This window comes from Schistocerca cancellata, chromosome 2, assembly GCF_023864275.1.
Source record: "Schistocerca cancellata isolate TAMUIC-IGC-003103 chromosome 2, iqSchCanc2.1, whole genome shotgun sequence".
NCBI lineage: Eukaryota > Metazoa > Arthropoda > Insecta > Orthoptera > Acrididae > Schistocerca > Schistocerca cancellata.
In genome coordinates, this window is record NC_064627.1 from 590,844,694 (window position 1) to 590,862,706 (window position 18,013).

The 18,013-nt window shown below is 36.8% G+C and overlaps 1 protein-coding gene across 3 annotated transcripts in view; it reads right to left on the bottom strand.

Moving 5' to 3' along the window:
• Nucleotides 1-8,739: 8,739 nt before the first annotated feature.
• LOC126162223 (ralBP1-associated Eps domain-containing protein 2) overlaps nucleotides 8,740-18,013 on the bottom strand; it is a 116,079-nt gene continuing 106,805 nt past the window's right edge. For all 3 annotated transcript variants that reach the window (XM_049918581.1, XM_049918580.1, XM_049918582.1), the window contains one exon: nucleotides 8,740-13,403. In XM_049918581.1, coding sequence (XP_049774538.1) covers nucleotides 13,253-13,403 — 151 coding nt within the window. In that variant the 3' untranslated portion in view covers nucleotides 8,740-13,252. The remainder of the gene's footprint in view (nucleotides 13,404-18,013) is intronic.

Genomic DNA, 18,013 nt, shown 5'->3' on the forward strand with positions numbered 1-18,013 from the left:
CCACAGTTACTCACATTTTCCATATTGCAAATAATCTACTCTATTACCTGTATGGTGAAAGGCGGGCCCTGGCAGTTAAAGTGGGCTTATCATGACTACTTTGCATACCGTATCTACTATAATCAGTCATGTAATGCAGTTTTGTACACATCTGTTTGGTAATGCCTCAATGTTGCTGCAATGTTATATACACCTGTTGTTTTTTGTGATGTAGCTTTGGTACTGCAGTTGAAACCTGGTTGATAGTACTGCCAGCTGCTGGGGTTTTTCTTTCACCATGCAAAGTATAGAAACCATCATGACAATGAGATAGTAATAAATGCAGCAGCATTTATTGTGTTAAAGATAATGTGCTGATCTTCCAAAGCAAATACTAATATGATTCAAGTTTCGTTGGAGGGCCAGTATACTTTGTCACGTACCTTCCTTAATCTTTTAAAAAAGCTACAAATGACCTGAAAAATATTCAGTTACAATGTCTTAAGAAATCCACTGTGCCTTAAGTCTTTTTCATAACTTCAATACTGTACTTAATAGTAGCAGGTGCTGATCCAGCACTCAGTTCAGTAAGGCGCAGGGAGGGCTGGAAAAGGGGGGAGGGGAGGGGTCACGGTTTGTTACATTCTCCCATAACAGGCACCTATGACAACAATAAAATACCAGTAAATAAAATATTTTAATACAGTAATTATACTAACAATTTCTTTACATCCTGCTTAGTACATCACCTTAGTATAATTTCCAAGAAATTTTAGCACAGAGAAATACAGCATTTGGAAAACAATTTGAGTAGTACATGTGTCACGCAACAATTACAGAAACAACAAACTCTCACAAATCTGACAACACAAAAATTTACACAGTGTAGAATCAATGTGCATTCACCATTACCAGAATTTCACTTAGCACTATGACTGTAAACACAGGTGTGCAGATTATCGCTGTGTGATTATGTAAATGACGGGAATGCTCTTCATTAATCTTCCCATATCTGACTTGACTAGCTCAACGTTTTTATGGCAGCAACATCTGGAGGGCACAGTGCAACAACCACTGACAGTTTGTTTTTAGATTCAAAAACTACCTTCTTTGATTTAGATGTAACATACTGCCTCTCAATTTCAATATAATATAGTGACCAAATAGATTCAGATGAAACAAAGATAGTGTTTTATCTCATAATCATAAACAATGACCCAAGTAAGTGTTAAAGAGAAATTACAGGAATAAAAGTGAAAGAGATACATAATGCAGACTGTGTAGACTGAAAATTTAATTTCTTTTCTACATGTGCTTACACCAACTTGGTTGTACATCTGAATCTACACAATTAAGATTAGGTGAATTACAGTATTCACAGAGCTATTTAAGCAATCATTCTTCCTGCACTCCAAACATCACTGGAACAGAGAGAAACTCTAACCCCTAACATGTGGTACAATGATAAGTACCCTCTGCCGTGCTCTTCATTGCAGCTTGTAGAGTATGTATATAAATGTAGAGGTCCAGCACAAAACTTTGTATTTTTCCATCTTCAAATTTGCTCAAGAGATAGGATGTCGGCAGACTATTGTTACATCGAATAACTATTTATTCTCCATATTTTGAAATTATTTGAAACAATTTTTTTAAACCATTTCAGTTTCACCAATCCTGTTCAGTAATGCTTCTTCACTCCTTGCTGAAGTTTATCATCATTAGAGGCAGACAATGCAAAGGCCTCAGCAAAGCTAAATTGGTTTTAATGTGTTCCATTAGCATATATTTCTCCATTGTTTTTCCAGTTTAAGGACCTGAAAACATCCTTTATGACTACCAATAATAGTTTGGTAATAGAGAATTTCCTTAGCTGCTCCTCTTTTGGTTCTGAATTTATCGCTATACTGGTGAAGTCTAATGGAAATTGTATTAACAGTTGAAATTACGAACCCTAGGTCTGCTTCCATAGCTGATGGGTCAGTAATATGGAAAACCATATGAGGGGACTGAGTATTGTATTGTTGAACATTAGTTCATCCTCACTGACATGCAAGTCACCAAAGTGATGCCAACTATAAAGACTTGCACCAGGCAGCTATGCTCCCCACAAGCGAAGCTCCAGGACTAGCCACATGCATTATCATGTGAACCCCAAACAAAGTGGTAAATCATACTCATTGTTCCATTTTATTTTCATTCATGATGACATTAGTGTCTTATGGAATGGACTTGGTCCCAAATAATTAAACTCTGAAGAGAATCACATACTTGCCTCTTGATACCCCACATGCCCCCCCCCCCCCCCACACACACACACCGATGTCACTGATTGTTTTACTGTAATTATATAAAAGTTAATGACTCTGACGTGATGTAAATAGAGACAGTCCTATGTTAACTTGTACGCATAATTAGTTCAGGAAAAGTAAATTGTTTCCACAGCATGGTTCTATGTATAGTTTTGTGTTTATCTTGATAGCCATCACAACCACACAGAGCCAAATTAAAGGCTGATTCAATGGGACCAAATGAGTCTATAATTTTACAAGCGTATTATCAGAAACTGCCTAATTTCAACAGTTGCTCCTCCTCCAGGCAATGCCTGATCTCCCTGATTTCCTTTCATTATTCTGTGGGGGTGGGGCCACTTGTTAGACAGAAAAATTTCCAAAAGCTTTGAAATAACAAGTTTGGTGGAAGTCATGAAGTGCTATCATTCTCAAATATTGGATGAATATAATCTGGGTAATTTGCACATCGTGAGCTATGCTTTCTTGTTTCAAAACGTGTACACGGTTTCTGTCTTTAATACTTGACTTCTTGTGTCTAATCTTAACATTATAGCTCTTAATGATTAGATTGACAGCATGTAAGGTCAGTGTTATAGAAATGTAGCCTTCTACAATTGTCACTATTGTTTCGACAAAGGCACTGTCAAAAGCAGATTGCTGAGCTTACAAGACATACGCTTACACCTCATATACAAATGATGTGTCCCATTCACCACTCATGACAGTGCTCTAGTAGAAGACAATGATGCTGATCTGTTCACAGAAGTACTTGCTACTACCAAGAAAAATCTGGAGTGAAATCTCAGCAGCATTGTCTACCATGCCTCACAGAAGTTCTTGCTAGTATCACCGAAAATTTAGAGTGAAATCTCAGTAGTATTGTCTACCATGTTACATGGGAAATGTATCAGTAATTCCGTTCTGACATTGACTGATTCCAGGAAAGGTATTCATCAACCTCCTGTAACACAATGAACAACAAAGATACAGTTCCTCATTGACACTTCCATCCTTCGCTCCATCTCCCACTATGCAACACTGATAGCAGCCACCCTGTACACCTCCACCATTGTCAATTTTCATCTAATTATTGGAATAGACTTTCTGTCATTCAGCAACTATTTACAAACTTCACCATCAATGTCTATTGATTCAAGAAAATTGTGGATGAAGCTGCAGACATTTACAATGTATTGATGCAATCATCCACACAATTGCTGGTGGATCCCTGTATAATGAACTGCTTCACCCATCACCAAAGTTCATCAACTGTCAGCGGCTTTAATAACTGCACTCCAATCTACAATCAGTTCATAGTCACAACAGCTGGAAAACCTGGACACTGATTCCAAGGTGATCATCAAACAGGAATTTCTCTTCGTTCTTGCCAAAGGAACCTGTTGTCTGCCAGATAGCAGTTGGCCATCTCTGCTCCATATTTTAATGAAAAATAATATTATTTGATGCCCATGCAGTGATTACTGACAACTAAATGCTCATACCATGCTCAATCATTACCACTGAGGACACTATCACTAACAGCTATGACACACAAATGTTCCCAATGTTGCCTTGCACCATATTCTCACAACTCCTGAAATCATTCCGGAAACTGCTACCTATACTTTTGGACTTTTTGAATTCACTCATACACTATTTGAGTTAAGCATTGCTGCACGGACATTTTTATGAGTCTGCATGAAATATCTTGAATTCTGTAGTGTCTACAATGATATCAGTCTCAACATATCATGTAAAGAAGCAGAGCATTCTTGCCATCTCTTAAGACTGGTCACCTGATTACAAGAACATTCAACACATAAGGAACTTGACTGCCACAAGGCAGAGCAGAGGTGATCTCTTCATTTCTGAAACATATTACAGTATGTAAATCGAGTCTTATGTGTATAACAAATTTCTTTCAAAGATTCATTCAAAATTATGCTCTCATTTGTACACCACTACGTGTTTCTGAAATGCTCTCGGGAGCTAGGGGACACTTTAAAATGGACTGCAAATGCAGATGCTGCATTTCTTAATTTAAAAGCCATAGCTACACTAGTAACCCTCACCACCAGCACTCATAGCTCTTCAGCTGTGATTGGAGCTGTTTTGCAGCAATCTGTCATTATGGCAGCTCTTTGCATTCTTTAGTTAGCTACCATCCTTGCAAACTACAGCTTCATGTGTGACAGAGAATTTTATGCAGTCTATACTTCCAACAAGAATTTTCGACATATGGTTGAATGTCAAAATTCAGGTTTTTACTGATAAACTGTTAATGTTGGACATAAACCAGAAGCAAAAGAAATGATTTCCATGTGAAGACGGACTCCTCCACTTCATCTCACCATTTACAATGAGCACTGAACATATTGACAGTGAACACAATGTCCCAGGAAATGTCTAGTCTCACATCAATACCACAAAGAAAGAATTGATTTTGAAGCCCTGCACGTTGCATGTAAATTAAGTAAAGTTACTCCTCACTGCCACACCTGGTCTGCAACTCTGATGCGTCAAAATTCTACATACAAACTTAGGACAGCATTATGATGTTTCAACATCAAGGTTTTGATACAAGGCCACCTCTTTACTAGACAAATGTCACACCATGAATTAAAGCCCACAATACAGTTGCTAGAGAAAACACTTATTTGGCCGGGCAAAGAGAGACACTAAAAAGTTTACTTTTCTGTGCAATGCTTGCCTATGCAAAAGATGAGCATGCATCTTTCAGGTCAAATTGGCATATTTATTACATTCATCAAGTGGTTTGACCATGTGCATATTGAAATAAGATTATTCCCACCATCTTACAGATAAATCTACTGCTTGACAACAATAAACAGATTTTTTACAATGACCTGAAGTCCTTCAATGGAGGATTCCATTCTGTAAACAGTTGCCAAAACATTTTTTTGCAGATGGATTAAACAGATTCGTCTATCACTTCACATCAAAATAGATCAAGGTAGACAGTTTGATTTCTACCTATTTAAAGCTCTTGGGGCCACCACTTGCTGTAACCACAAATTGAGTAACAGCCAACAGTTTAATGGAACACCTAAACACTTAACTTCTTATATCCTAGATGCCACACCTCCAACCACAGAACAAAAAGAAATTCCTAACTGCCTAGCTGGGTTTGTGAGGCACTCTCAAAGACAACCACCAAATCTGCCTATGGATTAACACTACACTTATCTACAGAATTTTCCCAGATACATAAATCTTATCAAAGCATCAAACTTTTTTCATGTTTTGGCCTTAAATCTGAAAGCTAACAGTCCAAGAAAATAGTACACAACATCCTTTCATCTTCCACAACCAGCAGATATGCAAACAAGCTTTTGTTCACCATGGTTCCATCTGAAAGTGACTTCAATTGCTTGTACGGTGGTTCATTCAAAGTAATTACACATCATAAAAAAGTGTGATACTGATATAAATGGAATACCTACAACAATATTTATTGACAGATTAAAACAAGCCTTCACACAGTAGAACTTGTCACGCATTGAGGTAAAGAGTCTGCTAAAAATGTCACCAACATCCAGTTCTGTACCACCACCTTGCAGCTCACTACTGAGGACTGCCAATGTTATTGAATCACATCCCAGGAATTACCTGCTCTGAATGTCATGTCTGCTTTAATCCAAAAGTGCTGCTGAAACTTGATGGGGAGTGACTATTACTCCTTGAATTGCAGGGAGATAGTCTCTGTGTCAAAACGACATTGCTGTAACAATTACCGTGCTATATTTTCTTGAGTAATTACATGTGATGACTATATTCTAAATGCCATTGCAGTAGATTTGCTATAATTAAATTTTTTTTTCTGAACATGTCTATTGTTTTTGTGTCTTTTCTGTCTGCCTGTTTTCTTTCTTTTAGAGTACATAGAAATTAATCTTCTGGAATAACACAATATTTCTCTTGTACATTACTAAACATTAGATTGTAGGAAAATGTTTCAAAATGCAATATAAACAACTCAAAAATTATTTATTGAATTTTGTAACTGAAATTTCACTAAAGAAAAAAAGACTTCCAGAAACACTGGTACCATAAGTACCTGTGAGTCTTACCAATTATCAGAAGAAAATTGTGAGTCTCACTGCATGATTTGAGTTTTGGTGTTTTTGCAGAGGACAGTTTCCAATGGACTGTTTGTGAAACAGCTGATAGTGTGTCACATCACATCCATTTCATGAATGCCAACAAATCAACAAAACTTACCTCAATTGTATAATTAAATGTTTATAAGTTAAATAATTCACAAATAAAAATTAAATATTTCACTCCTTCACTGTTTATTTAACTCTGAGGAGCCATTTTTATCTCTAATGTGAAGTACTCTCTTCAAGCTGAGAAGCAAGTTCACACTATTAGAGCCTTTCCCAGTCTATCTACTGCAACTTGCAGCCACGGACTCTTCAGATTCCTTATCACAATGGTGTAAGAGGTCTTCCTTGTGATTATACCCACTTGGATTCCACTTGAGGACTGCTTCCATTCACTTTTAACGAATTTTTTTCTCCTCTAAAATATGCCATGCCCATTTCCACATTGATGTCTTAATTCTAAAATGTCACTTCACTATGCAAATATTGCCAATTCTTTAGTGGTCCATTTCTTTTTTTAGGGGCTTGTGTCAATCTTTCATTTCCCTCTGCAAAGTTCTCAATTTCAATTTATCCTTCTAATTTGCAAATGTCTACTGGCATTTTAGACTTTAAGACAACTGAGTTTCTTCCACTTAACTATATGTAAAGCTGATCACTACTCAAATACAATTCCCCTAAAATTACTAACGTGAATCTAGTAAATTCAACGCATGTTAATTCATCCGGTGATGTGATATAAGAGCAGAAACTGATTTTTTGCAGATCTTGTAGAAACCATATAAACAGTGGTAAAAGTTTTCAGTAAACACAAACTAGCTGTCTCCACACAATGAAACAGGTAATAATTTGGCAAACTCAAATGATGTGGCTCATAGAGACCTGTGCTACAGTCAAAGTCAATTATCTGTCTGTTTTTGGCCATTACTAAGCATAAGTGCATGAATTAATACATTACCTTAAAAAAAAATGCTGAATGGTCTAAAATAAATATAGAATGTGCAAATGTACAGACAAAGAGACTTTTGGTAGGCTTCCTGAAGATATTCGTGTGTGTGTGTGTGTGTGTGTGTGTGTGTGTGTGTGTGTGTGTGTGTGTGTGCACACGCGCGCGCGCGCGTGCACGTGCCGGGAAGTGTAAGAACACATGGGAGATGTTTTGTGAGAAATAGAGCAAACCGATAATGCCACAAAGTGTTTACTGAGTAGAAAGCATAATTCTACACCTTATCACTCTATGTGGAAGCAAGGAACAGCACCAGCTGCAATTTTACTTTCTATCACTGCACCCAGTTTTAGCCCCCAAGGCCATTTTCAAGTGGTTATGAGCCTAGCATCTTGAACAGACATACTGTAGTTTGTCTGTGTGACTTCCATGGTGCCAGGCTCATAACAACTTGAAAATGGCCGTAGTGGCTGAAACTGGTTGTGGTGATAGAAAATAAAATTGCAGCTGGTGCCGTTATGTGTTCGCAAGTAGGTACTGCAGCCATGGCCTCTGCACCATTGTGTTCCACACACTACACAAGGAAATGTATCACTCTATATATGATGCCTGTATTGTTTCTCATTCATTCACGATGCTTTTGTCTGTTACCTGTTCACACCTGCAATCATCTGCCAAACCAAGATTATTTTTTGAAGTTGTATGCATACTTTAATTTTGCTGTTTTCAGCATTTACTATTTCAAAAGAATTTAATTTAATTTCCCCACAAGTTCTGTACCCCATGACAGATTTTTAGTTACATCGAAATCTGAAGCATACTCAAAAGACATAAGTAGTAAAACTCCATGTTGAATGTAACACTTTAAGAAAATCAGAAGACATTAACATCAGTTTCTGATGAATTATAAACAATTACAAGGTAAGATACATATGTACATGTAACTTAACATGTTTGTCTTTGATTCTATACTCTTGTGCAAAACTGTTAAGCAAGCCCATGCTTCACCATTTCAAGAAAGACAAGAGTCTTAAAAAAATCATTTCTCATGTGGATTTAAAATTCATGTGTTTTGGTAAAAATTCATGTGTTTTGGTAAAAAAAAAAGTTCAAAATAAAGTAAGCCTTATTTGTAAATCGTTTAAAGAACAGCTTGACACTAATGCCTCTAATTCTGCATAAGCAGTTTGTAATTAATGATATACAGCAGAAGCTTCTGTTTATTAGCTGCTGTTGCCCTATTTATTTATTAATTCATTCCATGTACCTGAAGAGCCTTCCTACATGCAGCAAAGCATGTTACACACTGTGGGACTGAGTGAAGGAATGGGGGAAGGAAAACATCATGGGGATGTGAAGGTGCAAGGTAAGTAACTGAACAATTCTACGCCATATATAAAACGGAAATTTCAATTTAGAAAATTGTGAAAATCACAAAGGGACAAAGACAATAGATGACAAAAGAATGACAGTTAAAAACAATACATGACAAAAGAACAACAGTTGAGACACTGGGACAAAACAAGAAAAAGAATAGGCAAAGTCTCTCTGTGATTTCAACTTGCACAATTTCTACAAAAAGTGCAATTTAATGCACCATGTGCAGGTCTCAACCATATTGCAGCTCTTAGTAACTGCAGAACATGTATTTCAAAATTCTGACATTAACAGAAAAAGAGAAACTTTTTTGTTTCACTTTCAAAGTCATCAAATATGCCACACTCTTCGTATGTGTTACCAGTGCATTATTTGCAGCAATGCAGAAACATGAAAAAAAGCTGATTCCTTAAGAGCTGAATAGAACTTAGGTTTAAATATTACAAAAAAGCAAGACTCTTATCTACAAGTAAAGGACTTGCGAGCAGTGTGTCAACTATACATGTTCAGAATTATAAATAATTTTGGAAAAGCATTTTGAAGCAAGTTTATTGCCTATTAATACAACATTTCTCTGCAGCTATTACAAAACTGCACCATATGCTTTAGATAACAGTAAAACTCTTTATATGACGACTCATTCACATAGCATTCTGTGACTTCAAATATATTTAACATGTAGATGCAACGAAATACCATGCTACGGGTAGTCTGTCACAAGCATGACACACACACAACAAATGTTTAAAGTTGTGGCCAGCAAATAGTGTACATGAAACTAGGCAACAAGGTCAAAATATTCAATATTTTTGGTCACTTTTATGTAAATAAAAAAATAATATATTTTATAAACATTATCACAGCACAGAAAATAGAGTGTTACTAGAATCATCAACACTGATAATGAGATTACTTATTTGCTTCTTAATCAAGTTGTGCAGTTTTAGCTGAAAGACTGAACTACATGGTGATATAATGACAAATGAAAAAATAAAAACACTAACATTATAGCAGGTTATGATATGCGTCACCTGTCTGGTGACTACAACAGCTTTCTCAATTTGTCGTATTGACATTTTAGTAACTAAACAAATATTATCATTCTCAGGTAAAAAAACAAAATTTGTTTACAAGACTGCAGGGAGCAAAGTAAGCACTGGAGTAAAGTGTGAGGAGCAATTACCTAAAATTTTCTAAATCAACAACTGCTCTGATAAAGTATATAGTCTAAATTTCATACAGCATGGGTAAAAATCCAAACCAAGTAGAAAGTGGGAAAGAGCATATTATTCATTTTGTCCCAAAAGCTGAAGACCCAGTGTACTGCAACATTTTCTCCCTTTATTCCTCTCAAACATCTCAGATCCCACCTTCATCATCCAACGCCCATTTATCAGCTTAACATAGCTGATTTTGTTTATTAGGTGTTACATATGCTATCTGCTCTTTTATGGCAACAACAACATAAACTTCACTACAATAAGAAAGATTTTTCCCCAGGGTAAAAATTCATTCTGAAGGAAAATATATGTCATTTCAAGTTGGTGATGAGGGAACTTACTGCAAATGATACATACAAACTGCACCAACTAATGTTAACAGATATTGCCATGTGGCACACTAATCAGCTAGTCCTAAGTTGAGTATGAATAATCTCACTGGAGTATAATACATACAAGTGTGTCAAGTTTCACACATATTGCTTAATTATGACTGCTACATTAAGACAACACATAACATGGGTAAATCAAATGTACATCTCAATAAATACACACTCCATACACAAAGACATACCTATAACACAGCAGTCTATAAACAGACACAAATGAATAGGCAGGTGGTGGCATAACTGCTGGCAATCTATTCAACACTTCGTCCCATTCAAGTTATACACAAGAAAATGTACTCTTGCCTCTTCTTTTTTTAAAAGAAAAGAAAAGAGAAGAGAAAGAAAAGAAAAGAAAAAAAGAACAGTACTGTGACCACTGAAACGAGGACTAAAAATGAAAGATGTGATTCCACTGTTTTCATGTTCTTTCTCACAATAACTCCATATAATTAGTGCTTGTGTAAATATTCACAATCAACCCCAAATTAGACAAACATTCATTCCACGTATGTTAATATGAAATATGAAGAAGGGACAATGGTACACATCCCCAAGTTCTTTTAAATTGATTGCTGGGATTAGAGAGATGGAAACAATGTTTTCTGTGTATTAGTCTGAGTTGCAGATTCTGTTAGAAAAAGAAATGACCTTTTAAATTACAAACAATTACAATAACAAAACAAACAGAATTTTAATATTAAGTTGTTGAAGAAAGAACAAAAATTGGTGCTTGTTTCTTTCCTTTTCTTTTCTTTTGTATAAAAATAATGGTAACATACTGATAAGAAAGGGTACGGCATGGATCAATAAACTCTGTGTGAATTGGCTTTGTACGGCTATAACCACGTTAAGTGAAAAAATAACCAATATACAACTTGCTGGAAGTATACTGGTTACAGTTACCAAAAACAGAAGTATGTGAATACATAACTTTTGGAAAAAACCTCTTGCTTCGAGGTAATTCATGAGTTAGCAGTATGGACTTTCGATCACAAAATATGAACTGCTACAAGGCTCTTTAATCACAGAACAAACAGCAAGAGAGAGATGAAAATAAATGAGATTGACAATGGAAATTGGAATTTTGCAATTTACTCATATGCTTAGCTGAATTACTCATGTAATTCAGATCTATGATGTTAAAGAACAGCACAATACTTCAATCTTAATACACTGACTATACAAGCTTTTGATGCAACACCTTTAATTGAAGATTGGGAAGGGTGGTTAAGGAGCCTCATAGTATATTTTCCATAGATTCTGGGACCCTATTTTTAATCATGTCCTAATCTCTGCTGTCCCTTGGCCTGAAAGCAAATCTTTGGTTGTAAAATATAAAGATTTAATTCAGTTTTTTTCCTACAATATCGCACAGTTGCACAATATTCCTTTGTATAGTCTTTTTAATTATCTACTCTAGTTCATAATTATTGGGATTTTCTTGTTTTGTTTTAAATTAGCACACACAATGTAGACTACCATCCTTCAAGTGCACAGTAAGCTTCACTCTCATTAGGATACACAACAGAAAAAGAAAAAAAAATCAGATCATACAAATATTCATGAACTCATCAGCACATAAAAGTATTAACATGACGAGTACTGCAACAGTACCAAGTATCTCTAATTCTGAATGTGTGTAATCAAAGGTGAGCATTACATGAAGCTCCATCCGATGTTTTTGTGACACTGACTGTACATTCCCAGTTTCATTTACTTCCAAATTATCTTATTTTATGGCACAAAAAAGTTTTCCCAAGTCACTCACTGGACAATACACTCATGCAACTAGATCTGGTCTGGAACTCTTCCATACTTCAACCTGCTATCAATATATATGCACAGAGAATTTTGCTATAAAATTTCAATCAGAGCAATTCCATCTCTACACAGACAGTAAATAATGGAAATGCTGCCATATGAATGGGCAATTTATGACAATTTTCTGTCAACAAGGTAAGCAGGCAAATACAATGGCTTCTACAACTTTTTTGGATTAGCTGCCTGTTTAACTTCACATAAATGTTTCAGCAATAGTAACTAACCAAAACTGTCAGTATATTAAAGACAAACATGTATACTTCAATCTTCACATACAAACAAACAAAAATAATGTTGAATAACATCCCCATTATCATTACAATGAATTAAAAAAATAGTAAATTTAAAAATTACATTCACAATTTGGAATCTTTGCTTTTACATGCTCTCATATATTAATAACTACATGTTCAATTACAAAGGTCAACAATAACAATATAAAAGGCATATATTGAGCACAAGAGAGGTAATCTGTCTAGGAAAAACTCCCAAGATAAAAAATACACCTCTGGCCACAACTTCCAAACTTCTCAGGCAAAACAACTCAATTGAACAAGAGCACCAATGTACAAAATGTACAGCACTAACACAATAATACTTGTGGCACCTTGAAGCATTATTTTAGAACACCATAGTAACTGCATATACTCTGCAAAACAAGCCAATCTGGAGTGTCCAGCATAGGTTTTTTATGATCTCTTGACTACATACAAAGCACATTTAGCAGTCAATGCCATTGACTGTTTCTCAGTAAACAACACATTTTAAGGAGGTCTTTTTACTATATTAGTAACTGCCTGGAACTTAAAATGATCTAACAGATTTTTTCCCCTTCTTTCTGACATACATGTCAACATATAAAATAAACTGCACATTTTAACATACATCTATGTCAAAAACTATCTAGCAGTTTCAACCTTAATTCTCTTCATAGATTATTACAAAATAGCATAATAAACATATATATTTTTTAGACTCCACAACTGTCTCTTATCCATGCAATAAAGAATTCTATAACTGAAAATTGCCTTGTATCCAGAAAAGTACAAGACAGTACTTTGAGAAATTCCAGTATGCAATATACTCTTTAATTTAAGGGCTTTCATTCTGTTAAGTGACTCCTGAGATGCTCCAACTGCATTTCCAAAGAGGCCCTTTCTTCTTGAACTTCTGCTAATTCTTGGTTCAGTTCCTGGCACACTCTAAGCAGCAGTGTGTTTTGTTCTTGAAGTTGACGCAGGGTGTTCGATGGCCTAAAACAATGAAGAATATTTACAGTGTAAATAATCTGGCAAAACAAAATGAATGAACTAAAATTATATCAGTTTCGACGGGGGGGGGGGGGGGGGGGGGGGGGGGGGGGGTATTTGATGTCACTCATATAACATCCGAATGTTGACAAGCAACAGTACACTGCTTGTTCATAGTAATAATAACTGCACTCCCACCCAGTATCTTATCCTTAACAGACTTCAAGAGTTGCAATGCACACCCAAGAATTGATTTAATATTTACTTCTTCAGGATTAAGTTTTTCTTACTCATTAACAGTCACAGTCAGTATTTTGCTCTTTTCCGAAGAGTAGGGTTTTTTCCCCACGTTATTTCTGCAATGGCTTCAAGCTTTGCCTATTACTGCAGCCACATCGTCAAAATACTACTTCCCGTTGTCTCATTTTTTGACAGTGATTGGGTGCTAAGCCAATTCCCTGGTCTATAGACATCATCTGTACCAGTCCATCATCGTTGACGACATACAAATAAATGTCCTTGTGTGTTAGGTTTTATTCAAATGCTGAGGTTATGTCATAAGCTGACCTCTTTGTTAAAATAGGGCAGCACATTACCTTACTCCACAACCACAGAGAACCTGATGTGGTGAAGAATGCTGTCTCAGTGTTCTAATAATGCAGCTGGAATTTCCTATGCATTAAACCAAAGAATGACTATATCAACAATATAGCAATAAAAGCAAATTATCTTTAAGAAAACGAGGTCTTATACATGATGATCTAACATCTGTGTATAAAAATTTAATATCACTTGAGACAAGAAACCCCAAGCAGATAATCCACATCAAATAATCCTTAAGCTGAAGCAAGGAGAGCTCTGTTCTTAAATGTCTGCTGTTTGATGAAGGGCTCCTCTGGACATCACACTACAGTACAGACTTCAGTTACAGGCATACATGCTGCTCCTGTTTATATACATTCTAATACCTTCGATCCACCTACATTAGGTCATAATCCCTACCGCTTCTTATCTCTCAGGATCCAGCCCTTGCTGTATCTATCAGTTTAGCTGGTTTATATATCACAGCTACATCTATTTCATTTTCACTGCATTCATAATTATGTCTTCCACTCCAGACTATCACATAGTCAATTTGTTTGTTTTCCTATCACTCCTGCAATTCCAACATGCATCTCTCCGTTACCCCATGAATAAGCCTCAATTTTCTTTCAGTAATTTTTGCATTTAAAGTCCATAGTCACTGTCATAAGTACGCACTAGTAATACACACTGACATTAAAATATCCTTTTCAGACACACCAAGGGCTTGATCTCTAATATACTATTAAATTAAACAAAAGTGCTTCAGACCATCTTACTCTTCTCTTTAACATTTTTTCTGCTTGTCCAGCTGTCTTAAACTGCCATAAACTCAACAACTTATCTTTTGGTTCTATGACTTCATTGTAAATTTCTGCTGTTTTCTTTTCAATATAGTGGTTACACATGATTTAGGATTTTTTGTTAAAGCTTATCTGGACAAGAGACAAACAGTACAACAGCTTTGGCAAAATGAGGGTCTTTAAAATAAGTTACATCCATGTGTAGTCTTCTCCGTTATCCCAGTTTGAGGATATGGAAATTTCCTCTAGGACTGCTGAGAATAGTTTTGGAGACATGAGTCTCCTCGGCTCATTCCTCTTTCATTTCTAAATTTTTCATCATTCTGGTGAAGTCTAATGAAAGGTGTGGCATTAGCACATGTATTATTCCTTATTATAACATTTACCAACTTGCAAATGAACCATTGCACTATATCCAATTCTAAAGCAAATTTGTTTTTTACCAATTAAAAAAAACCATAGTTTTTCTATGCAGTTGGTAATGCTTTCACTGAATATGATGAACATTATGTAGATGGAGGCGACATGTCTGTAGTTTCTTATGTATTTGCTCTCTTCTTTCTTTTGAACTACAATAATTACAGCATTGATCCAGTATCGTGCAACTGTCTTCCTCCGAGACATTCTGTTAATACTTTTGCAAGATTCTATTGTGCTACTTTGCCTGGAATACCATCAATCCAAGCACCTATAACTACTTCTAACCTCAACAGTTGCTACATCTCCTCTGGAATTACCTCCAGAATGTCATTATTTCTTAATCAACCATATGTATTTCTGACTAATCTCTCAAACTACACAAAATTCTTGTACAGTTTTGTCTTTATTGGTACTTACTGTCCCACCTGCTATATTCACTGACAAAATGTGATTCCTATGCAACATAAGATTATTTTATTCATACTTTCATTTCTTCCCATCCATTTTTATGGTATTTTCTTACTTCTCCAGTAAACATTTTCAAATAATTTTGTTCAGTTCAGCACAGTCTATCAAGTTCCTGTTATTGTTTGCTTGAAACTATCACCATACCTTTAAAAGCTGCATTGTTCCATTTGATATGCATAGTGTTTCAAAATTACACCGAGAAACTTCGAGGGGATGTAGAAGGTGTCTTGAAATAAATGAGTATAGGAAACAGTGTCCAAAAATGTCATCCAATGAGGCTATAAAGCTTCAATATTACAGGTGCCAGTGTCTCTGTTTGTATATACAGGGTGGTGACATTACAAACTTTTGGGGTGAAAGAAAGCTAAATGTATCAACATGAGGTAAGGGACCCTGGTCCAGAAACACACGATTCGAAAAGTGTAAGTGAAAATCGTTCTGATACCTCTGACAGTGAAATACATGTACCGCTAATGTTGTTGCTCAGATTGTGTGGTACGTAAGTTTCAGAGGTGACAGTATGGACCAAAAGAAGAAAAAATATCTAGTAAACACGCAGTGAAGATGAACAAGTGTTCATAGCTCCAAAGGTATGCATTTTAGAGCCAATGGTTACTAAATATTTATTTCTAGTTTTCCTCTATACTACCACCTCTAAAAGCTACATACCCTACTACCTTAGCAATACCAGTATCGGTACACATGTTCCACTGTCAGAGGTATCGAAACGATTTTCACTTATAACTTTAGGCTCATTCGTTTCTGTAACCAGGTCCCTTACCTCAAACTAATACACTTATCCTTTTCCACCATTCCTGAAAGTTTGTAACATCATGATGGAATTACCTTGTATGTATATACATACACACGCGCTGGTGCCTACAACTTCGACACCCTTTAGCAACACTAGATAACATTTCACGACACTGGTCCGTATCCTAATTTTGTTCCTCAAGATGTCGCTTCCACAGCTACCACCTATGGCTGTGACAGTTTTTGTGCACGGGGCATCAGACTCCCACTGCTGGCGTTTGCTGTAGCTTCAGTTGTCAGAGACTGCAGTCATGTGTGTGTGTGTGTGTGTGTGTGTGTGTGTGTGTGTGTGTGTTTGATGAAGGTCTTGCTGGCCAAAAGCTTTATTTGTGACGGTCTTTTTGTGGTGCCTATCTGTGACTCTGCATCTCCGCTGTATGGTGAGTAGCAACTTTCCTTTTCATAATATTGTTACATTAAATCCTGGATTTTCCATTGTTTGACAGTTTCATACATCAAATATAGCTCCCCTAACTTCTGTATTTTTCTACCATATCCTTTCCTGTCTCTGCAACAACTGACAAGAAAGAAACAGCAACAAGGGTCTGTAGATTTTTGGCAGACACTTCAATGATATTCCGCAACCCAAAACATTTTTATGTTCCTACTGTGCAACTTCTATCAAAACTAGGCACCCTCCTCCCCCCCCCTCCCCTCTCCCCCCCCCCCCCTCTCTCTCTCTCTCTCTCTCTCTCTCCCCTCCCCCCCCCCACACACACACAGAACAACAACAACTAATACTACTACTACAACCACCACCACCACCACCACCACCACCACCACCACCACCACCACCACCGCTGCTGCTACTGCTACTACTGGAATGAGGAGTTGTATCAGATGGAGTAGGCAAGGGGACAGAGGATGCGAGGAGGGAACTGAGGGATGGAAGGAAGGGAAGTTGGCAGCTGGAAAGGTGAGACAGCAAGCACACAGTACGTAAATGTGGCACGAATGAGCTAGCTCTGACACACAATGATGTGGAAGAGTGGACTCGATGGGGGAAACAGAACACAGGAATAGGGAGACTGCTGAAAGAAAGCTGTTAGTGTAGGGTGAGTGAAGTGGGGAAAGGGGTAGGGAGGGTCAGTGTATGAACAGGGGTGCAGCTGAGTGTGACCAGGATCTTGCCAGCGATTTAGGCCAGGAGAACTGAGGGATCAAAGAATCTGTTACTAGGACAATTCCTATCTAAACAATCAAAAGAAGCTGATACGTAGTGGGGGACTGACATGCTATATGATAGACTGATTTAACAGGTGTCCCTACCTTTGTTAAGCTAGGACATGTCTGTGACAGGGCCAGGACAGGACGTGGTTGGCGAATGAGGCACGTCTTGCATCTGGATCTCCCACACTGATATGACCCTTGTAGCAATGGGGTTGGAGAGGGTGTTGCATAACAATTTAATAGGATATTTCTTGGAATGTGTGGATGGCATACTATCACTCTGGGAGAGTTGGAAAGGATTGTAGGTGAAACTTTCCTCATTTCGGGACATGTTTAAAGTTAGTTGAAGCTTTGCCA